Below are 19,165 nucleotides of genomic sequence, written 5' to 3' on the forward strand. Positions count from 1 at the left end.
ACAAAGATTGTACTTGATCTTGCTAAAATCTAGTATTTCATTAGTTTGATGAAGCTGAAACATGTCATTTTTAGTAAACCATTTTGACATGAGCCATCATTTGTCAAAAAAAAGGTGGCACAGCCTGTCATCTTTCAATTTTTAAAATTACCGTGATCCTTGGTGTTCCGGCTTGGGAGACGTCGCTGAGCCCTTTGTCATTTTTGACAATCACGGAAATCCTGTGTCAGTGATTCACTGTGGAACTGTTGTCAACCAACGTCTTTCCAAGAACCAGCTGAATTTGCCTCAGGAAAGCGTGGTTTTGTCATTATCTTTCGGATAACTCAGGCCTCTATTAGAAAAACAGAGATTGCGCACACAGTTCTCAGAACGCATCAGGTTCCTCCATCTAGAGGGCTGTGGCTCGGAAGCATGGGAAGTTGTCAGCGGGCTCCTCGGAGGAGGAGTTGAGCCGTAAGATGGCTGGTGTCACTGACACGATGTCTGGAGGCACCGGCAGGAACCAGGTGGGTCATCGTGCATTCAGGGTGCTCTCAGTCACAGTCTAGGCTAAATCGTAGTGAGCATACACATCCCTCTCAGAGGTGTCCCGACTCATGGAAACCAGTTTCTTTTCTTCCTTTCTCTCTCTCCATCTGGAAAAGCAGAGTGAAATCCCAGTGCTGTGCTGCGCCCCTCAGGGTGGCAGAACAGTGCATCCGTCACGTGCTTTGCAAGGACCGGAGAAAGCCTTTTTCATAGTCCAGGACCAGAAGCTGTGAGTCTCTGTGGAAAGCAGTTTGCAGTGGGAGGGCTGTGTGATGCTGGTCTGCGGAGGGCAGGTGCGTGGTGGGGACCCGGGGGCACCTGTCTTCCTCTGGCTGTGCTCCTTTAGCCCCTTCCTGAGCTTTGCTGGCAGGTGGGAAGAGACCAGGAGAGGGGGAACGAAGCTAGAAGTCTGAAAAGAGAAGACGTGTTCTTAAACATTATTCATTCATTGTTGGCCTTGCGGGCGCCTAGCAGCCAGCCACTCACCTGGCTGGGCAGAGGAGTCTCAGTGGCAGTCTCTGCCCCGAAGGAAGTAGAATCTACCAGTAGTTGTCAAAAGAAAGGAGAATGAACCAGGCCCATGTGGCTCCGTTGTTGAGCGTTGGGCCGTGAACCAAGAAGTCATGGTTCAATTCCCGGTCAGGGCACATGCCCAGATTGTGGGCTCGATCCCCAATAGGGGGCATGCAAGAGGCAGCCAATCAGTGTTTCTATTTCTTTATCCCTCTCCCTTCCTTTCTCTAAAATCAATAAAAATATATTTTATAAAAAAAGAAAGGAAAATGAGCTGGAGAATAAAGAACAGGATGTGATAAATGCCAAAGGCAGCACTGGGGGCTGGAGTCACTCAAGCAAGAAGGAGGAATTGGCTACTTTAGTCACTTATTTAATGTTTTCAACCAACTTTTGAAAAATATACCTGCAAAGTATCCACCAGGTATTTATTACCTGTGCATAGGTAAGCTCTGTCCAGTGCCCTGCTGTGTACCAGGCTCTGTTTCCAGGGTCTGGCACATGCCATCTCGATCTTCACTACAGTATGCGAGACACAGCCTAGAAGGACGTGGAGCTTTGTGAGCAGGAGTGATGAGCCTAAGGTTACAACGTCAGGGCCTGCAGACCTCGAGGTTCAGTCCGAGGAAGTCATTTTCCAAAGTTGTTCAAGAGCTCACGGTTGAGGAAAGAGAGAGAGAAGCCAGTAGTTGATAAAAATTAAGCATTCTCAATGCTTTTCTGGGGTCCATTCACTTAGCGTCATCTCCTAAGCATTAGTGTCCCCCATGTCATTAAGAACATTTGAAATGAACACGCTTTTAACGAAGCCAGGCTTGCTTTGCTGGGTGATGCCCATTTGAGGGCAGCCGTGGGCCTGAGACGTGGATGTCAGAAGCAAGAACATCAGCCCACAATCCATAGTTGTTAACACATCGGGATGGGGGTGCTACTGGCTCCACGGGCCGGTGCCAGGGCAGAAGTGGGGGCAGCAATGGACGTGAGGGCTCCGGCTCCGAGGTGCGCATTCACGCTGGGTGAAGTCCCCAAGCCTTGGCCAACAGACAGCAGCAGGTGTTTAAATAGGAACTGAGTTCATTATGACGGGAGCAGGTGGGGGGAGTGTGAGGTGCGGGGGAATGATGAGGGACGACAGCTGGGCCATCCCCAGGGAGGGAGCCTCATGGCAGGCTGGACTCACCGCCTCCTAAGTTTCTTCCTGGGTGTCTCTCATGTCTTAAAGGAACCATGTGCTTGGGTGGGCGAGTGATCAATCTTTTATTCAACAGTGAGAGGGAGGCGAGAGGAGGGCCTCTTTTATGAGGAAGAGGATGAAGTGTTGAGCTGGAAGGGGAGGAGGGCACCCACGTGGATTCACGCCAGGACTTGCTGGAAGTGCAGGGCCGGACAGGGTCGGAGTGGGAGGCGTGGATGCAGGAATTTGTGAGGCGGGCATTTCATTAAAGTCAAGGGAGAGGGCGGAGGGGACGGCAAAGGGCCAGCACCCACCCCGAGGAATAGAGAGAGGAGTGTGTTGCCGGAGACACAGATGAAAAATGAATTCCTGGGGAACTCGACCATTCTCGGGAAACTAGCTGGTTTTGTGTAAGGAGCTAGAAAAATCTTTTTGTGCTTTCTTACTGTTTTTGGTAAATTAAGGTAAATAAAGGAATTATTTTGGAAAAAAAAGTTAAAATAAAAAGTGATGAATAAATCAACAAAAAGAACAAAACAACAAAAAGAGCTACTCCGTGAACATAACTGTTGGCACGTGGTGCTTTGCCAACAATTTGTATGGAAATGCATACTTTGCTTGACAAATAAAAATATTTCCGCTGACATTAAAGTTTTTATAAAGTGAAGAAGTGCTCTCCTATATTGCCTAAGGGAACAGGGAAGAGAATGCGTTTGTGTCTAACATGCACACAGTCCCTGATCCCGTGCACACAGACATCTATGACAGCTGTCCAGCCTCCTGGTTACCTTTAAAGCCAGCTTTTCCCATTTCAGCTCACCGGAAGTCCTAGAGAGTAATCTTGACCTTCAAAGCAGGTAGGAGAGGGTAAAGAGGGGATAAGTGGTGATGGAAGGAGACTTGACTTGGGGTGGTGAGCACAGATGATGTGTTATAGAATCGTACCCCTGAAGCCTATATAATTTTATTAACCAATATCACCCTAATAAATTCAATTAAAAACACCCCCACAAAAACAAAGAAAAAAACACAAAAATCTGAAGGAATTTAGTTACAATGTTTATAAGTTAAGAAAACATAGGCAGTTAAAATAATTTTGCCTCAGTATCCTAAATCCAGATATATTCAAATAGAGGATAGAATTTTATTTTTTGTTCCTTTAGGGTTTGTGGAGTCACAGGAGAAAAACCAGTTTTCATCCTTTTAGACCAGATTTCCTTTTCTCCTGGCCGTTTTCTCAGTGAGGTGGAAGGGAACTCGTTCAGCGGGCCTGCCGGAAGCTATCAAGCTGTGGCCCCGTCACTGCTCCTGTGTCCTAGGGATCCGGGCAGGTGGGCGCATCCTGTGTAACCCAGCAAACGGGAAGCAGAGCTTGGCAGAGCCAGGGCCGGGCTGGGAGTGGGGTCAGTCGCAGAGCTCCTGTCTCACCGAGGGCTCTCTATGGGCATTGATTCCAGAAGTGTTTTCTGTTGGGGTATCTGGTTCAGTCCCTGCTATGGAAGTTGTGCTGATCACCTGTGTGGCCTTGCTGAGGCATGGGGACAGTTGATTGGTACCTGTTTTATCACCTGTTGAATTACACTCTCCATCAGCTGCCTCGCTCAGGGCTCTTCCAGGTCGTGAATCACACAACCCCTTGGTGAGAGGTCTGTGCAGGCAGCAGCGACAGCCCTCACACATCCACCAGTTTAGAGCCAGCAGCTGCCTCCAGCCCAGCAGTGGCTGGTGTGGTAGGACGTGGGGCATGGAGTACTGATGAATCCAGGCTGTCCTTCCAAATAGTTGGCTTTATACTCAAGCCTTTTTTTTTTGTAAAGGAAAGTTAGTGTGTGGATTTCCCATTTAGCAGGAGTGTATTGAGTCTCTTGGATCCTATTGGCACCTATGCACTGTGGGAACTAGTACCGAGTGAAGGTGCAAAGATGCATTAAGATGTTGTGTTCTCAGAGACAAGAAGGTACAAGAGGTACAGAAGTCCTTGGGAGTACTTCCTAAAAAGAGGCTTGGTCTCTCTCTCTGGAGAGACCAGGGACATATGCTTAGAGGAGGTGGCTTTGACATGGATATTTAGGATAGGTAGAGTTCATTGCTAGAGATGGAGCAGGAAGAAGAGAGGGACATTTCAGCAAATACAGTGAATAAAGTGAAAGTATGGAATACACACACACACTATGTAGATGGTGGTCATTGGGGATCTATGGAGGATATTGGAGCAAAAGACTGACATGAGCAAAGTTTGAGGGGAAGCTCTAATTTTGCCTGATTACAGTTAAAGTGAGGGTTGGGAAGAAAGAAACTTGGAGATGTGTAGATTCCTTTGCAGGGGTCTGGTGATGGGATCCCGAGGCGAGTTCTTAACAAAGGTGGGGATAAGGTCTGGAAAGGACAAAGGAGAGAGAGCGTGGAGGAATTAGGATGAGCCTCAGTGTCTTGTAAACCTGACCGTCACAGAATAGGGCAAAGAAAAGGAGAAGGCAGGTCCTCTGGAAACGTACATGGAAGAATTGCCAAAAGGAGGAGCTAATGGAAGGTAGGAATCAGGTTGATATGCCAGTGGAGCATTTGATGGGACACGCAGGGCAAGTGGTTAGTAATGATGGGCTGGTCCTCAGGAAAGGCGCTGGGGCTGGGGAAGCAGGACTAAGGATGACGGGATTAGGGAACGATTCATCCGATAGCAGGAGTTGGAATGAGGGGCATCGGGCCTTTAGAAGGGTAGTTAGGAGGAGAGAAGTAATAATGTGAGCATCACAGAGGAAAATGCTACACAACCTTGTAAACAATTCGACCTGGAGATTAAGAAAATAAAGGTAATAATGCCCCTGGCCCCAGTGGAGTTCCAACAAGACGGACGTCATGGTGGGGGTGAAGGGCTTTGGGGGCACGCTATGTTAGGGTAGAGTGATGGGTAGTGCGTGGTGAGAGTGCTGAGTTTTGTTTTATATTTAAATAAGATGCCTGAAGGAGAGTTAAAATGCTTTGTTTAACAAGCTGTCAAAGATTTGCAAGAGAGGGTTCTGGGACCAGAATAGATTTAGGGCAGTTGCAGTGAGTGAGGAACTGACCGATTAAGTCAAAGCAGAAGACACAAGAACAGAAATATGGAGCAAAGAGAAACAAGGAAGTATCTCTTGGATTTTGTTGAATTGGTTATAAGTATAGGAAAATGAAGGAAATACAACACAAGCGCTGGAAAGAGGGTGTCAAAGAGAAGGTGGTAGTAATGTTGTCAAATAAGATGGACGGATGAAGGGAGATGAGCACTGAAAGTCACTGGAACTAGGTTTGCGTGGTGGAAGCTGATGTTTCCTTGGAGCAGGTAGAAGAATGGAGGGGACAGGTGCAGGAAGTGGCCCATGGGACCAGCCTCATCCTCACATGTCGTCATCTCGATAGGTGAGGCCGCATAATGGGTGTGTCATGTTGTTAACTGTGATTCCTTTTGTCTGTGGTTTAAGAGTTGTTCTTTAATCTTTCTCTAGTAAATCTTTAAGCTTGGTTTTTCCATGGTCTTTACTCCTTCCTTCTATCCATCTTCAGAATGTCCTAGATGTAATCGTTCTAGAAGTCCACAGGCTTCTGTCTTTTCAAATTTGATTCTGGGTCTATGAATCGGACCTGAATTAAAATCCCAGAAGTTCCTCTAGAGCCCTCAACTGGGAAGTCAGATTCCAGGAGCTGTGATGTTAGGTGCCTTTTCCTACCTCCATAGCAACACTTCCTTGGCCTGATCTGTTGTTTCAATGTCATTTAAGGCTGAAATCCAGCTCTGTTACTTATGTTTCAGTTTGGAGGGTGCAAGAAGTGAGATTAGGGGTCTCAGAGACCGATTGGTCTTCATGAAATACTGAAAGGTCAAAATCTTTGTCTTACGAGAGAAGTTTTGTTCCTACAGTTATTTATTCATTTGGTTTGCCCCTTAACTTACAGCTAAATCCATGGACAAGTGTTCGCAAAGGCCTCGGTCTAATGTGATATGTAACTTCGTGGTAGACCCTGATCCCTATTTCTAATCTTATTCTAAAGGAGACCAACTCAGGATGGCAAGAATATCCCACCATCTTTCCACTCCCCAGTTCTAGGTCTTTCTTTCCCCCACTTGTTCATAGTTGTCGGCAGACATCATTTTGAACACTCAGTCATAGAGGCTGGACCTGCAGTGGGAGGGGGTCATTGGAGCAACACTGAGGACAGAGTTGGAGCTCTGGGCAGGGGCTGGAGGGCCTTAGAAAGGACTACAGTGTTCAGAATTCACAGGAAGGTGGATACGGTAGCATTGTGTCCAAGGATAAAGGTGCAAGAAGGAAATGTTCTTCTAGTGACATGAGAGGCCAAGGAAGCCAGAACTCGAACCTTTTCTTGTGTCCTTTGCCCTTTGTGTTAATTCTAATGTAATTTAATTTGAGTTAATTATATCACAGCCCCATGGAGTGAGTAGGTCCTATGCCCATTTTACAGATAAAGTAGTTTGAGGTTCAGCAAATGAAGGAAGTTGTAGGTCCCACTGCAGGCAAGTTGACGAGCTAGGATTGGAACTGGTCCTGCTTGGCTCCGAAGTCCTTTCTCCACACCACTTTGCCCTCAGAGGAAAGGGACTAAAACTTATTCATATGTAGACAGATTTTCATGGTGTATCTGAAAATCTTGGACCACATGTATAATTCTTTGATTTCTCTTCCCCATTTGTTTTTGGTCTGTGACTCGTTCTTTTGGTTATCACCCCAGGAGACAGACAGGGTCTGTTTGCATCCAAAACAGAAAGTGTTTCCACATATCTGGGCAAGCTGTGTGCCTCCCCGCATTCCTTCCATCTGGAGGCGGGCAGAGCACAGCTGTGGCTGCTAGGCAGGGGGACCAGCTGTGCCAGCTGCCAGTTGACACCAGGGCACATGCTTGGTCCCATTACTCAAGTGTGCCCAGCTCAAGTTGCTGCGTGATTGGCGTTTGTCAGTGCCACGGATATGGAAAGAATTCTGTGCGCTCGGAAGGAAAAATTTCACAATACCTCCTATTTCATATGCCACATGTTCCATGAAAATATCATGAGTCCGTGCTTGTTTGCGTACATGCAGGCTGCTGGTAGCCCGACCCATGGCCTCCGAGGAGTTCTGGTTGTCATTGACCTTGCGGGCCTGCGTTGCTTCTGAGATCTTCGCACCAAGCTGTGTTCTCACCCTGATTTTCATGTGGCTGAGTTGCAGATGATGTATATTTTGTTCAGCTAATACTATTAAATAGAGGAAAGTGCCACCAGGGTCATCAGTCCTCAGCATATTTGGCGGTGATGGCGGCTAGGTGATTACCTTGAGAACAGCAACGGCTTCTTCAGAACAACCAAGAACAGCAAGTGGAAAGTCTCCTTGGTTAGAGATCTCCACTCGCCTTCTGCTTCTCCTTTTTTAAACATTTAAAATGATGAAATGAAACTAACAGTATTTCCTTTTTTGCTATTTTGCAGAAAAAACCGCTGTCTGCGATAATAAAGGAAGTCTGTGACGGGTGAGTGTTGTTACTCAGGATTCACCTGAGGGGCTCCAGCCACAACTTGAGGGGCAAATAGAATATTCCCGTGTGATGGTCAGATAGCACTCATCAGTCACCCCTCGATCTGCCCAAAGACACCCAGAATGCCCATGTAAGATGTGCATGCCTCTCTCCACCGAGAAGTTACCGTTGTTCCTCAACGAGAAGGTGTGAGCTGGCCAGTGTGGGTACTCAGGCGGGGGGTGGGGAGCTCTATTTATTGTGAGAGGTTGTGCTCATCCATCCGTCTCACAGGGCGCAGTCTAACGTTCAGAGTTAAATGCTCACTCCATTGGGTATCAGTGGAGGACCACGCAGGTCCCCGTGGAGGAGGAAATCATTCAACAAGTCAGTGGCTACTCTGCTGCCACGTGGCGTCACAACAACCCGCTTTCCCACGTCTCTTTGGCCGCGCACACAGTCAGCGGAAAACACATTACTAGTTGCTTGTGTGTTTTTCTCTGTTAAAGCAGAACTGTGGCTAGAGGGTACCTGGGATTTACTTAAGACCCAGGATACTTCACTAGAATGTTCCAATTTGCAGCAAGCCAGAGTGATTGGGGATGGAGAATGCAGAGGCAATCGAAACGCAGCAGTTATCAAAAGCTTAAATTGCATTAATTTCCTTTGTTTCCCCGTCTCTGCTCCACACCTTCAAAATAGGGAGGAATGTAACTTTATATTTAAATATCACCCCTGCCCAAAGCCATGAAGAAGCAGTGCTGCAGCGAGCAGGAGGCTTGGAATGAAACCTGGACGGGCCTCGGGGGGGAAGAACGGGTCTTAGGGTGACAGGTGGGCTGATCTCATTTGGAATTAGGAACTGCATTGTGGGGTACATGATAGGGTGTTTAATTCATCTACCTCTACCAAACTAACAATTAAAGTGACCGTTCACTGGTTTTCTGACCAGTTTATGCTTATATTTTCAGGTGGTCCCTGGCCAACCACGAGTACTTTGCTCTGCAGCATGCCGACAGCTCAAACTTCTACATCACGGAAAAGGTAGGTCCCCCCGGGATTGAATCCGGGACAGTTAGCCTTTAAGGAAGTTAAAACATGAGTGACGTTTCCTCTGCTCAGGACCAGATGTGCTGGCCTACATTTCACATTGGCCCTCCACGAAGTGGAGTGTGCACAGCAAAGAGCTGCCCCGTCAGTGCTAACCAGGCAGCATTTAGCCCATCCAAGAATGAAGACCAAATAGGTCTCCCTGTCCTGTGTTAGCAACTACACTTGCCTTCTAACAGCGAATTGACTCATTTTCTCTCTCATTGCGTGGTTGAAGCATTAATGGGACCCTGGATGACAGTCTAGCTCCCTTTCACGGACATTTCCCCCAGCAATGTCTAAGCCCTCTTCAAGTGGTTGAAACAATGACAAGAACTTTTTTAAGCTGGCGTTGTGCAGGCTCGGAGTGTTCTGTGGCTTTGGGGAGCCCTGCTTTCTTCTTGGGTGATGTTTATGCTGTGGGAGGCTTGGAGGAGAAGGGGAGGGGTTGTGAAGACTACAGGGGCTCTGGCAGCTCAGGAAATCAGGAGAAGGGAAAACTGACCTTCCTTCAGAACCTATTGGATTCCCGGAAGTGGGCCAGGCTTGTTACATCTGTTTGTTGATTTCTTCCTTGAGACTCACCCATGATGCACACACATTGGCTTTTGTTGACAAGGGACTGAATCAAAAAAGCCCAATGGCTTGGTCAGCATCTCGGGGGTAGTGACCGAGAGAATCCAGAAGCAAGTCCACATCTTTGGGCTTCCATCATTTTTCCTGGGGGGTCGCTAAAGGAGTTGAGCATCCAGCTCGGTTTTATGGAGCAGCCACTGAGATGCAAGGAGCCAACATGGTCCTCGTGGAACATACAACCCGATGCTGTCGGCGGGGAGGAGGGGCAGTCCGTGAAAAGTTTTCACCACAGCGAGGTGGGCAGCGTGGGGACAGAAGTAAATGGAAAGTGCTCTGGGAGGAGGAAGAATGCTCTGGGAGGAGGAAGATTGGGGTGACCTCTGGCTCCAGGCTTTGTTCCTCCGTCAGGGGTCCCTAGAGTAACCCCAGGTTTACCCACAAGTCAAGTGGTGGTGGAAGGTGGATGCAGAAATGGGCCTTAAGCCCACTGTGACTGCTCACTTTACATGAGGAGTGTGTGTAGGGGTGTAGGGGTGTAGCCACAGCCTGGAAATGCTTCCAGAAATTGCCTTGTTCTGTCCAGACGCACACTGGAATTTTCATAACTCCTGTGCTTTCCTTGTCATCCTGGCTGCCAATGCTGAGAGTTAACACCGGGACTAGACCTCCTGCCGTGTTGTTAATGTGACTTGTTCCTTTGACTCACTCCACAGACACTTAGTTCCCTGTCCTCATGCTTCTTTTTCTTACTATTTTTCATTTCTCTTATCCTGCCTTCATATAATCTGCATGCTGCTCTTTGTAAGATAAAGAGGAGATAAGTAAAGGTCAATGCTAGCAGGGAAATGTGTTGCTGTTGATCGCCTTAAGCAGAAGACTCTCTCATTTCAACTTGGTTCGCCTTTTAAAGGCAACTAATATATTGTGACTTCGGGGTATCATTGGAAAAGATTGGATGGTTTTCTACTCATTGAGGTATAATATGAAAAAGTGTAAAAATTATTAAGTGATAAAATTATAGGACAGTCGAAGTTATAGTAGGGTTTTGCAAACATCACCAGTTAGTGGATAGTGAGATCACTTCAGTTCATTGTAATAGTATTAAAAATTGGAATAGAGTAGATAGACGAGGTTGGAGTGTATCACCTGCATAGCTTGTGAAATACTTGTGTCTCACGCACACACACATATAATACATGGGTTTGTGCTGGTCTTTTACCCTGGGTTGTAGTCCACAGCCGCTGAGTCACACAGAGCCCTGCCTTTGATTAACCTCTCTCGGCCTGTGTCCCCTGGTGGCTGTCCTGTCTTCTGTCACCATTGTCGGGGGACTGGAGTTCATTGGAGATTCCTAAGGACAGGATTCTCAGACTAGAGAACATAGCATCCCAGGGAGAAACTTTTAAAAATATAGACTTTTAGACCCCAACCTGGGCAACTCAGATGGAGCAGGCCTGGGATGTGGCCCTGGGTTTTGCATGCAGAGAGCCCTCCTGGGATTCTGGTGCAGGCACCCAGGGACCACCTGGAGGACCTGTGCCCTGGGCCACTCTTCCGAAGAGTTGGGCTCTGTGCACCGTGAACGGAAGTCATGCACTAAGTTCAACCTAGGAGTGTGTTCGTGTGCAGCTGATTCTTGGAAAAATTAAAAAATTCATGCAACATTTGTGCTTTTGTTCTAATCAAAATTAACATAGACTCAGCCAATTTAAACTCCTCAGAACAGTAGGAAAATGATCATTTTATTGGGCATCCTAGTCATTTTCTGGGAAATTGTTCTGCTTGAGGGAGTACTTCATGTTGACTTTAAAAGGGACTGCCACCTCCCCGCCATCGTGGCTCAGTCGTTAAGCTTCGGCTTCTGAACCAGGAGGTCACGGTTCAATTCCCAGTCAGGCCACATACCCGGGTTCCACCTAGTAGGGGGCGTGCAGCAGGTAGTTGATGTTTTTGTCTCTCTATCCCTCTCCTTCCCTCTCTAAAACCAATAAACATTATAAAATTAAATTAAATTAAATTAAAATAAAATAAAAGGGACTGACACCTAAGTCTGCCATTCCATCTGTCTCTCTTCAGTGGCCAGTGACAGCAGAGATTATTCTTTAAAAATATATATATTTTTTTATTGATTTTAGAGAGGAAGGGAGAGGGAGAGGGAGATAGAAACCTCAATGAGAGAGAAACATTGATCGCTGCCTCCCGCACGCCCCCGGGCATGAGCCCTGACCAGGAATCTAACCAGTTACCTCTTGGTTCATGGGTCAGTGCTCAAATGCTCAACCACTGAGCCACACCAGCCGGGCAGGGATTGTTCTTTAACTAAGAGTTTGAGGCATGAGGAGACTCATCCTCCCAGTACTCTGTTTGTAAATAAGACGTCATGCCTTTTCCCCTGCAGCTGTTCCACAGCTCTCAGCACTGCAGGGCAGGGCAGGGCCTCCATCCCGGGTCTGCAGGGGCAAACCTGGGCTGCTGCCGTCTGCCGTTAGGTCCAGCTAGCTCCTTGCAAGTTTTCCTAAAATGAGAGCCCATTTTCCATTTTTTCAAGCAATGTATTTAGCACAATCTTGGACACTTACAGCCCAGTGAGTTGTTAGGTAATACTTGCATCACCATGGTAACTGGTGACTGATGTTGGAAAGCTGTGTGTGTTCTTAGTTACTGATCCCCCCTTGTGTACGAGGTGGTCTCCCTTCCTCTGCCAGAGATCAAATATGACCTGTCATTTTAAAGAAGAATAGTTCTCCAGGCCCGGCAAGCCAACACAGGTTGTGGCCGATGGACCGAGCTCCCACTCTCCCCACCTGGCCCAGCCCCTGTCTGTAACTGTCCTTATTTGCTTATTGGCCCCTCAGCCTCACGCTTCCAGTGCAGCGGGGAAAGTGTCACGTTGTCAAGCAGCGTTAAGCAGAAGTGTAGCATGCAAATGCCTTAGAGAAAGTTAAGATTCAGCTATTCGCGGGTTCAGACTCTGCCCCAGAGACTTGTATCTCAGGGTTATGTCTGGGGGCGGGCGGGGGAGAGAATAAAAAATGAAAAGTGAATTGTGTATTTTTAGCTTTATTGAGGTAGAATTGACAAAGTTGTAAGTTCATGGTAAAGTGTACATCATGGTAATTAGATATGCCTACACATTTTGAAAGGATTCCTCCCATCTACTTAATTAGCACATCCATCACCTCATTTATTTATTTATTATTTGGTGAGAACATGTAAGTTCTCCTTTCTCAGCAAATTTCAGTTCTATGTTACAGTGTTATCGACCATAACCACCGTATTTCACGTTACCATCCTCCGTCCTCATTCATCTTACAGCTGAAGTTTGTACCCTTCTCCCAACCTCTCTCTCTCTCTCTCAGCCCCTCAGCCCATGGCAACCACTTATCTGCTCTCTGTTTCCATGCTTGGCTTTGTTTTTAAGATTTGAGATATAAGTGATGCCCTGCACTGTTTGTGTTTCCATGTGGGACTTATCTCTCTTGGCATAATGCCCACAGGGTCCATCCACGATGTTGAAAATGGCAGGATTTCCTTCTCCCTCGGGGCTGAGTAGTATTCCATTGAGCACACACATACCACGTCTTTCCTCATCCATCTGTGGACAGCCACTTTGGGTGCTTCCGTGTCTGGGCTGTTGTCCGTGCTGCCATGGACACGGTGGTGCTTATCTCTCTCTGGTAACCTCTTTCCATTTTCTTTGGGTATATACCCAGGGAGTGGGGTTTCTGGTTCATCATGCTAGTTGTGTTTTTGATTGTTTTGAGGAGCTTTCATACCGTTTCCCATAGTGGCTGCACCAATTTACATTCCCATCAAGAGGGCTCTCTTTCTTTTCTGCATCCTCACCAACACTCTCTCTTTCTTTCTCTCTCCCCCCGCACCCCTTTTTGATGATGGTCATTCTAACACGTGTGAGATAAACTCTCATTGTGGCTTTAATACGCATTTTCCTGATTATTAATGATCTTGAGCATATTTGCATATACTCATTGATCATTTGTATGCCTTCTTTCAAAAAATGTCTATTTAGCTCCTCTGTCCATTTTCAAATTGGACTGTTTGTTGTTTTGCTATTGAATCTTGTGAGTTCTTTATATAATTTGGATATTAACCCCTTTGTTATATATATCATTTGTACACACTCTCTCCCATTCCATAGCTTGCCTTTTCATTCTGGTCCATGGTTTCCTTTGCTGTGCAGAAGGTTTTTACTTTGATGTAGTCCTACTTGGTTACTTGTGTGGGTCTCGTGTTAACTTCAAATATTCCAGTGGAATTTGTCTTCTGTGATGGAGAGGGATATGCATTGATGTTCTCTGTCCTCATTCTGGTCTGATGAAGCGGGTATTCTCTCCATTTTACAGTGAGGAATGTGAGACCGAGAGCGAGTAGGCAACAACTTGTTTAGGTCACTCGGATGGGCAATGGTCAGACTGAGGCTGGGACCCAGGTGCCACCACCTGACTCCTTCCTTCCCAGCACCTGGACCCCGATATAGCTACGATGCCCTTGGTCTGCTGACACCAGGCCAGTGGTTCTGACAGTAACTGTCTCAAGAACTCAAAGACAGGAAGTTACAGCCTGTAGCATTGGCTGCAAGCCTCAGTCTGTCGCTTCCTTATTCCTTAAGAGGATACCTTAGAGCAGTGGTTCTCAAACTTTCTAATGCCACGACCCTTTAATACAGTTCCTCATGTTGTGGTGACCCCCCAACCATAAAAATTATTTTCGTTGCTACTTCATAACTGTAATTTTGCTACTGTTATGAATCCTAATGTAAATAACTGTGTTTTCCGATGGTCTTAGGCGACCCTGCTAGCGGAGGAAAGTGTAACAGGCAATCTCCCACTCATAGGGACTAGCAAGTGATTTTCACTTGCCTTTCGTGGGGATTATGTAATGGTCTCAGAGAGTATTAGAGCACCAATAGCAGTCCTGTAGGCAAACAGGAACATGGCCTTGCCGCCCTTAATGCTAAGCACGCAGGAGACAGTTCCCAGGAGCAGGGCATGGTGGGAGATGTCATTAGCGGGTTGGGCACCGTGGACCTTGAAGTTTTATCACGATTTCAGAATGGCATTTGGTTTCCCCCTGTGAAGACCTACTTCATGCGATCTACCTCGGCAATGAGGAATTCCCATTTTATGATATTAGCGGTAACCATGCCTGACCAGGCCCTCTCTGCAAAGCTGGCCCCAGGGACCTTGGGAAGAGGTAGGGTTGTTTGAAGAGCACCCCTTCTATGCAGTTTTCACTTCCTAGGTGCTCTTAGTTCCCAGACAGGCCCCGAGCCCCCCAGAACCCCGGGCAGACAGGGGTGCACAATGCCTGGGGACTGGTACTTCCCCCTGGGTCAGGAGATTAATCAGTTACGTGGAATTCAGTTCAGCTCTCATGCCCCAAGCCCTGGGCTCCGCAAAGAGCTTAGTGAGGAGAATACGTTCCAGTCTCCATGCCCTGCATCTCCAGGTCTAGGCGGGGAGCAGGTCCTGGAATGGACACAGGTTCTGAGGAAGGAGAGGCAGGAACCTTCTCCTTGGCTTCCATTACGATGGCCAGCCGCACTCTGAACATATTACATGAAAAGTCCCAGAGAAGGACAGTTCTAAGTATTCATGTGTGTGCTGTTCTGAGAAGCCTGATGATGTCTCATGCAGTCCCGCTCCATCCCACCTAGGATGTGACTCATCCCTGGTCCTCGCTCTCCGCCCATTAGTCACCTGCTTGCCATCTCGATGATCAGATCAGGTGTCACCATGCTTGGGCTCAAGTCACCGTCCTTTTACCTAATCACAGCCCCAGGGCACAAGAGTAGTGATGCCAGCAGTTCAGACGCCTCAGAGAAGCTGAAAGTGCTTCCTTCAAGTGAAAGGTAGAAGTTCTCAACTTAATAAGGGAAGGGCACAGTCGCATGCTGAGGTGGCTATGGTAAGAAGGACTCTTCTGTCCTGGAAACTGTGGGAAAGGAAGAATAAATTTGTGATAGCTTGCTGAGAGAGCAAATGGCCACCCTCACATAACTATTTTTTACAGTATCCTATATAATAAAGAGATGATATGCAAATTGACCCTCACACCCTTGCATCACAAGATGGCTGCCCCCACATTGTCACAAATTGGCCGCCACAAGATGGCCGCCCCTACATTGTCACAAGATGGCCAGCAGGGGAGGGCAGTTGGGGGTGACCAGTCCTGCAGGGGAGGGCAGTTGGGGGTGATCAGGCCTGCAGGGGAGGGCAGTTGGGGGCTATTGGGCCGGCAGGGGAGCAGTTAGGTGTCAATCAGGCCAGCAGGGGAGTGGTTAGGGGGCTATCAGGCTGGCAGGCAGAGTGGTTAGGGGCAATCAGGTAGCCAGGCAGGTGAGTGGTTAGGAGCCGGCAATCCCGGATTGGAGAGGGTACAGGCTGGGCTGAGGAACACCCCCCTCCCCCCCCCTGCCAGCGCACAAATTTCATGCACTGGGCCTCTAGTATTGTTATAATTGTTCTATTAGTTATTGTTAATCTCTCACTGTGCTCAATTTATACATTAAACTCTAGCATAGGTATGCGTCTATACAAACAGACAGAGCATAGAGAGGGTTTGGTACTGTCCTTGGTTCAGGCATCCATTGGGGAGTCTTGGAATGTATCCCCTGTGGAAAAGGGGGGTCTACTAGAAGAGAAGGGGGTCCAGAAGGGTCCTGGAGCAGGCTAGCTGAATTTGAATAGTATCTGATCTGAATTCTGAGAGACTAATGGGAAATGTATTCCCTCAAAGACCACTCTTCTGGGAGCTTTAGGCACCTGGGCAGGCCGGGGGGAGAAATGGGGGGGGGGGGGGGCGGTGACCACGGCCCTGAGCAGTTGGTGGAGGCTCGCTATGTGACAAGTGCTCAGCCACGTGCTCCCCGCGGACCGTGTTGTGTTGGAATCTTCACAGCGAGCCCGTGGGCCAGGTTTGATTGTTCCACAATCCACGTTGCAGAGGGCACGGCTGCGGCTCAGGGTGTGGGCGACAGCGTGGGCCTGGACCGGGAAGTCTGCCTGCAGAGCCCCGACCGGTGCTCCGGGCTGTGCTGCGGACAGGCAGGCGTTTCTGAGCTTTGCATCGCGAGTCTGTCACGGCAGGCCCCGGGCCTGGTGCTGGAGTTGGAAATCTATCTTTCCTTCCTCTTCTCTTTCCTCCCTGGGTTCCTCAGTGGGCAGTCCTCATTCACCACCTCTAAGTCCTCCAAAAAGCATTGCCTTCTAGGTACACCTTTGACCCAGTAACCGCGATTGTTCAGCATCGCCAAACCAAGTAACATGCCTTAGACATTCCCCCAAAGGGCACACGTGTCCCCAGAGCCTCTCTCCCACCTGGAAGGGAACTGGGCCCTCGCTGTGTGGGCAGCTCAGCTCTGACCAGAGACGGTGGAGGGTGCCTCGGGGCTGGGTCAGAGGACACAAGGATGCGTGTCTCTGTTGGTCGCTAAACAAGATGAGAGCAGGACTGTCTCCTGGCTGTCTCAGGAGCTCTGTGATGCAAACAGTCCAGGTGGATGCCCGCATGTTTCCGCTTCCAGCTCGCCTTTCTGGTGTGGGGGGTGGGCTGCTGGTGAAGGAGACGGGGCACCGCCCCGGGCTCGTATCCTCTGCCTGGTGAGGATCCTCAGGCCCAGGCAGCGCAGGGCCCCTCATCTCTTCAGTGTGGCTCAGAGTGTGGGGCCCGGGGTGTTACCGGGAAGATTGGGGAATTGTCTTCTACTTTGAATATAATCTGAAAAGTGTAAAATTGTTTTTAAATAATAAGTTATACGATCATAGAGGTAATAGTAGTGTTTTTCAAACGGCAGGTTATTATTTACTAGTGGGTATAAAATCAGTTAAGTAGGTTGAAAGAGCATTAAAAATGGACTATAATAAAGAAAGACCAGAGGATGCTCCGCGTGTCGTTTGCTGAAATATTTCTTTCATGTTCGCTCGTATGTAACACATGGGTAGTGTTAGTTTTCGCCCTGGCGTGGGTCGAAAATGTTTGCATCATTACACTGAACATCATTACAAGGGGGATTAGAGGGAAAAATACAAGCGGCCAGTGGTTTAAAGAAGGCACGTTAGGAGTGTGCTCTTCCCTGATTAAAGTCACACACACACACACTCACACACACACACACTCACTCACACACACACTCACACACACACTCACACACTCACACACTCACACACACACACACACACACACACACACTCACACACACACACACTCACACACACACTCACACACACACTCACACACACACTCTCACACACACACACACTCACACACACACACACTCACACACACTCACACACACACACTCACACACACACTCACACACACACATTCACACACACACTCACACACACACACTCACACACTCACACACACACTCACACACACTCACACACACACTCTCACACACACTCTCACACACTCACACACACACTCACACACTCACACTCACACACACACACACACTCACACTCTCACACACTCACACACACACACACACACTCACACACACACTCTCACACACACACACACACACTCACGCACACTCACACACACACATACCACCACCAAACGACATGCAGCACAAGTGGAGGCACATCTCCCGGGAGCTGCCCTGCCCTGGCTCCTGGGAGGGGCCTCTCTGTGGCCTGGTGCCAGGGGTCCCTTCCCTACTGCCCCCAGCCAGTTGGGACTAGAAGTTGACCCCGTGCCACCATGCAGGTCTTAGTTACTCTGATCACAGAGCTCCCCCTAGGACAGGCGGGCTCTGTCACGTGAGCCCAGGGACCTTGTCAATTTCCGACCGGCCACGTCCTGGGACGCATTCCCGGTGGTGCAAGATTCCGTTTGTTCCACAGGAGCCCCTGTTGCTGCCTCAGCAAACTACCTCCCGCCAGGTGTGACCAGCCCGGCTGCCCCCTGTGGACCTGGCCAGAGCCGCCAGGATTGGCTCTCAGCAGGCAGGATGGGCAAAGAAGGGGGTGCCTGCTTTCCCCTTGCCCTGTCCCTTCAGCTCTCCTGATTCCCAGCGCTTCTCTCCTGCTGTCCCCGGGCCCCTCTGCCTCCTCTCTCATGCCTGCTGTCCCCGGGCCCTCTCTGCCTCCTCTCTCATGCCTGCTGTCCCCTGGCCCTCTCTGCCCCCTCTCTCATGCCTGCTGTCCCCTGGCCCTCTCTGCCTCCTCTCTCATGCCTGCGGTCTGCACTCCTTCAGTGGACCGCTTCTCTCCTGCTGTCCCCTGGCCCCTCTGCCCCCTTTCTCATGCCTGCGGTCTGCACTCCTTCAGTGGACGCCCGGTCACCTGTGCCTGGGGCGGAGGCCTTTCTCCCCTGACTTGGGACTGAGCCTGACTTCGGTGAGGGAGGGATGCTTCGAACCCTGTCGGCTGCCTGTGGGCCGGTCCCCAGACTCGGGGAGCCCTGGGTCCTCCTGGACAGGCTGTGGCCCTGGCTCTCCCAGCCCGTCGCGGGGGCTGTCAAGAGCAAACAGCCACGCCAGGAGGAGAAAAGCTGAGAATGCGCGGATTTGACTCAAGAAATTTGTACTGACGTCCCATCTGTGCCAGCACTGTGCTGGGCTCGAGATAGTTCCCACCTTCGTGATGCCCAAGTCCAGAAGGGGAGAAGGACAGTCAGCGTTCACCCCGTATTGACCAGTTACAACCCTAAGTGCCACTAAGGACAAATGTGAGTGTCCAGACCTAATTGAGCCCGGAGAAGGTGATATTTAAGCAGAAATCTAAGAGGAAAGGTTGGGGGTGGAGGGGTGAGGCCCTTAAAATGGGC

At 48.9% G+C, this 19,165-nt stretch overlaps 1 protein-coding gene across 4 annotated transcripts in view; it reads left to right on the plus strand.

The window, feature by feature from the left end:
* The window catches only part of ELMO1 (engulfment and cell motility 1), a 403,454-nt gene that overhangs the window by 82,620 nt on the left and 301,669 nt on the right, over nt 1–19,165 (plus strand). For all 4 annotated transcript variants that reach the window (XM_079786562.1, XM_079786563.1, XM_079786560.1 and 1 more), the window contains exons 3-4: nt 7,677–7,717; nt 8,674–8,746. In XM_079786562.1, coding sequence (XP_079642688.1) covers nt 7,677–7,717; nt 8,674–8,746 — 114 coding nt within the window. The remainder of the gene's footprint in view (nt 1–7,676; nt 7,718–8,673; nt 8,747–19,165) is intronic.

The sequence above is a fragment of the Cnephaeus nilssonii genome, assembly GCF_951640355.1.
Source record: "Cnephaeus nilssonii genome assembly, chromosome: 12".
Classification (NCBI taxonomy): Eukaryota; Metazoa; Chordata; class Mammalia; order Chiroptera; family Vespertilionidae; genus Cnephaeus; species Cnephaeus nilssonii.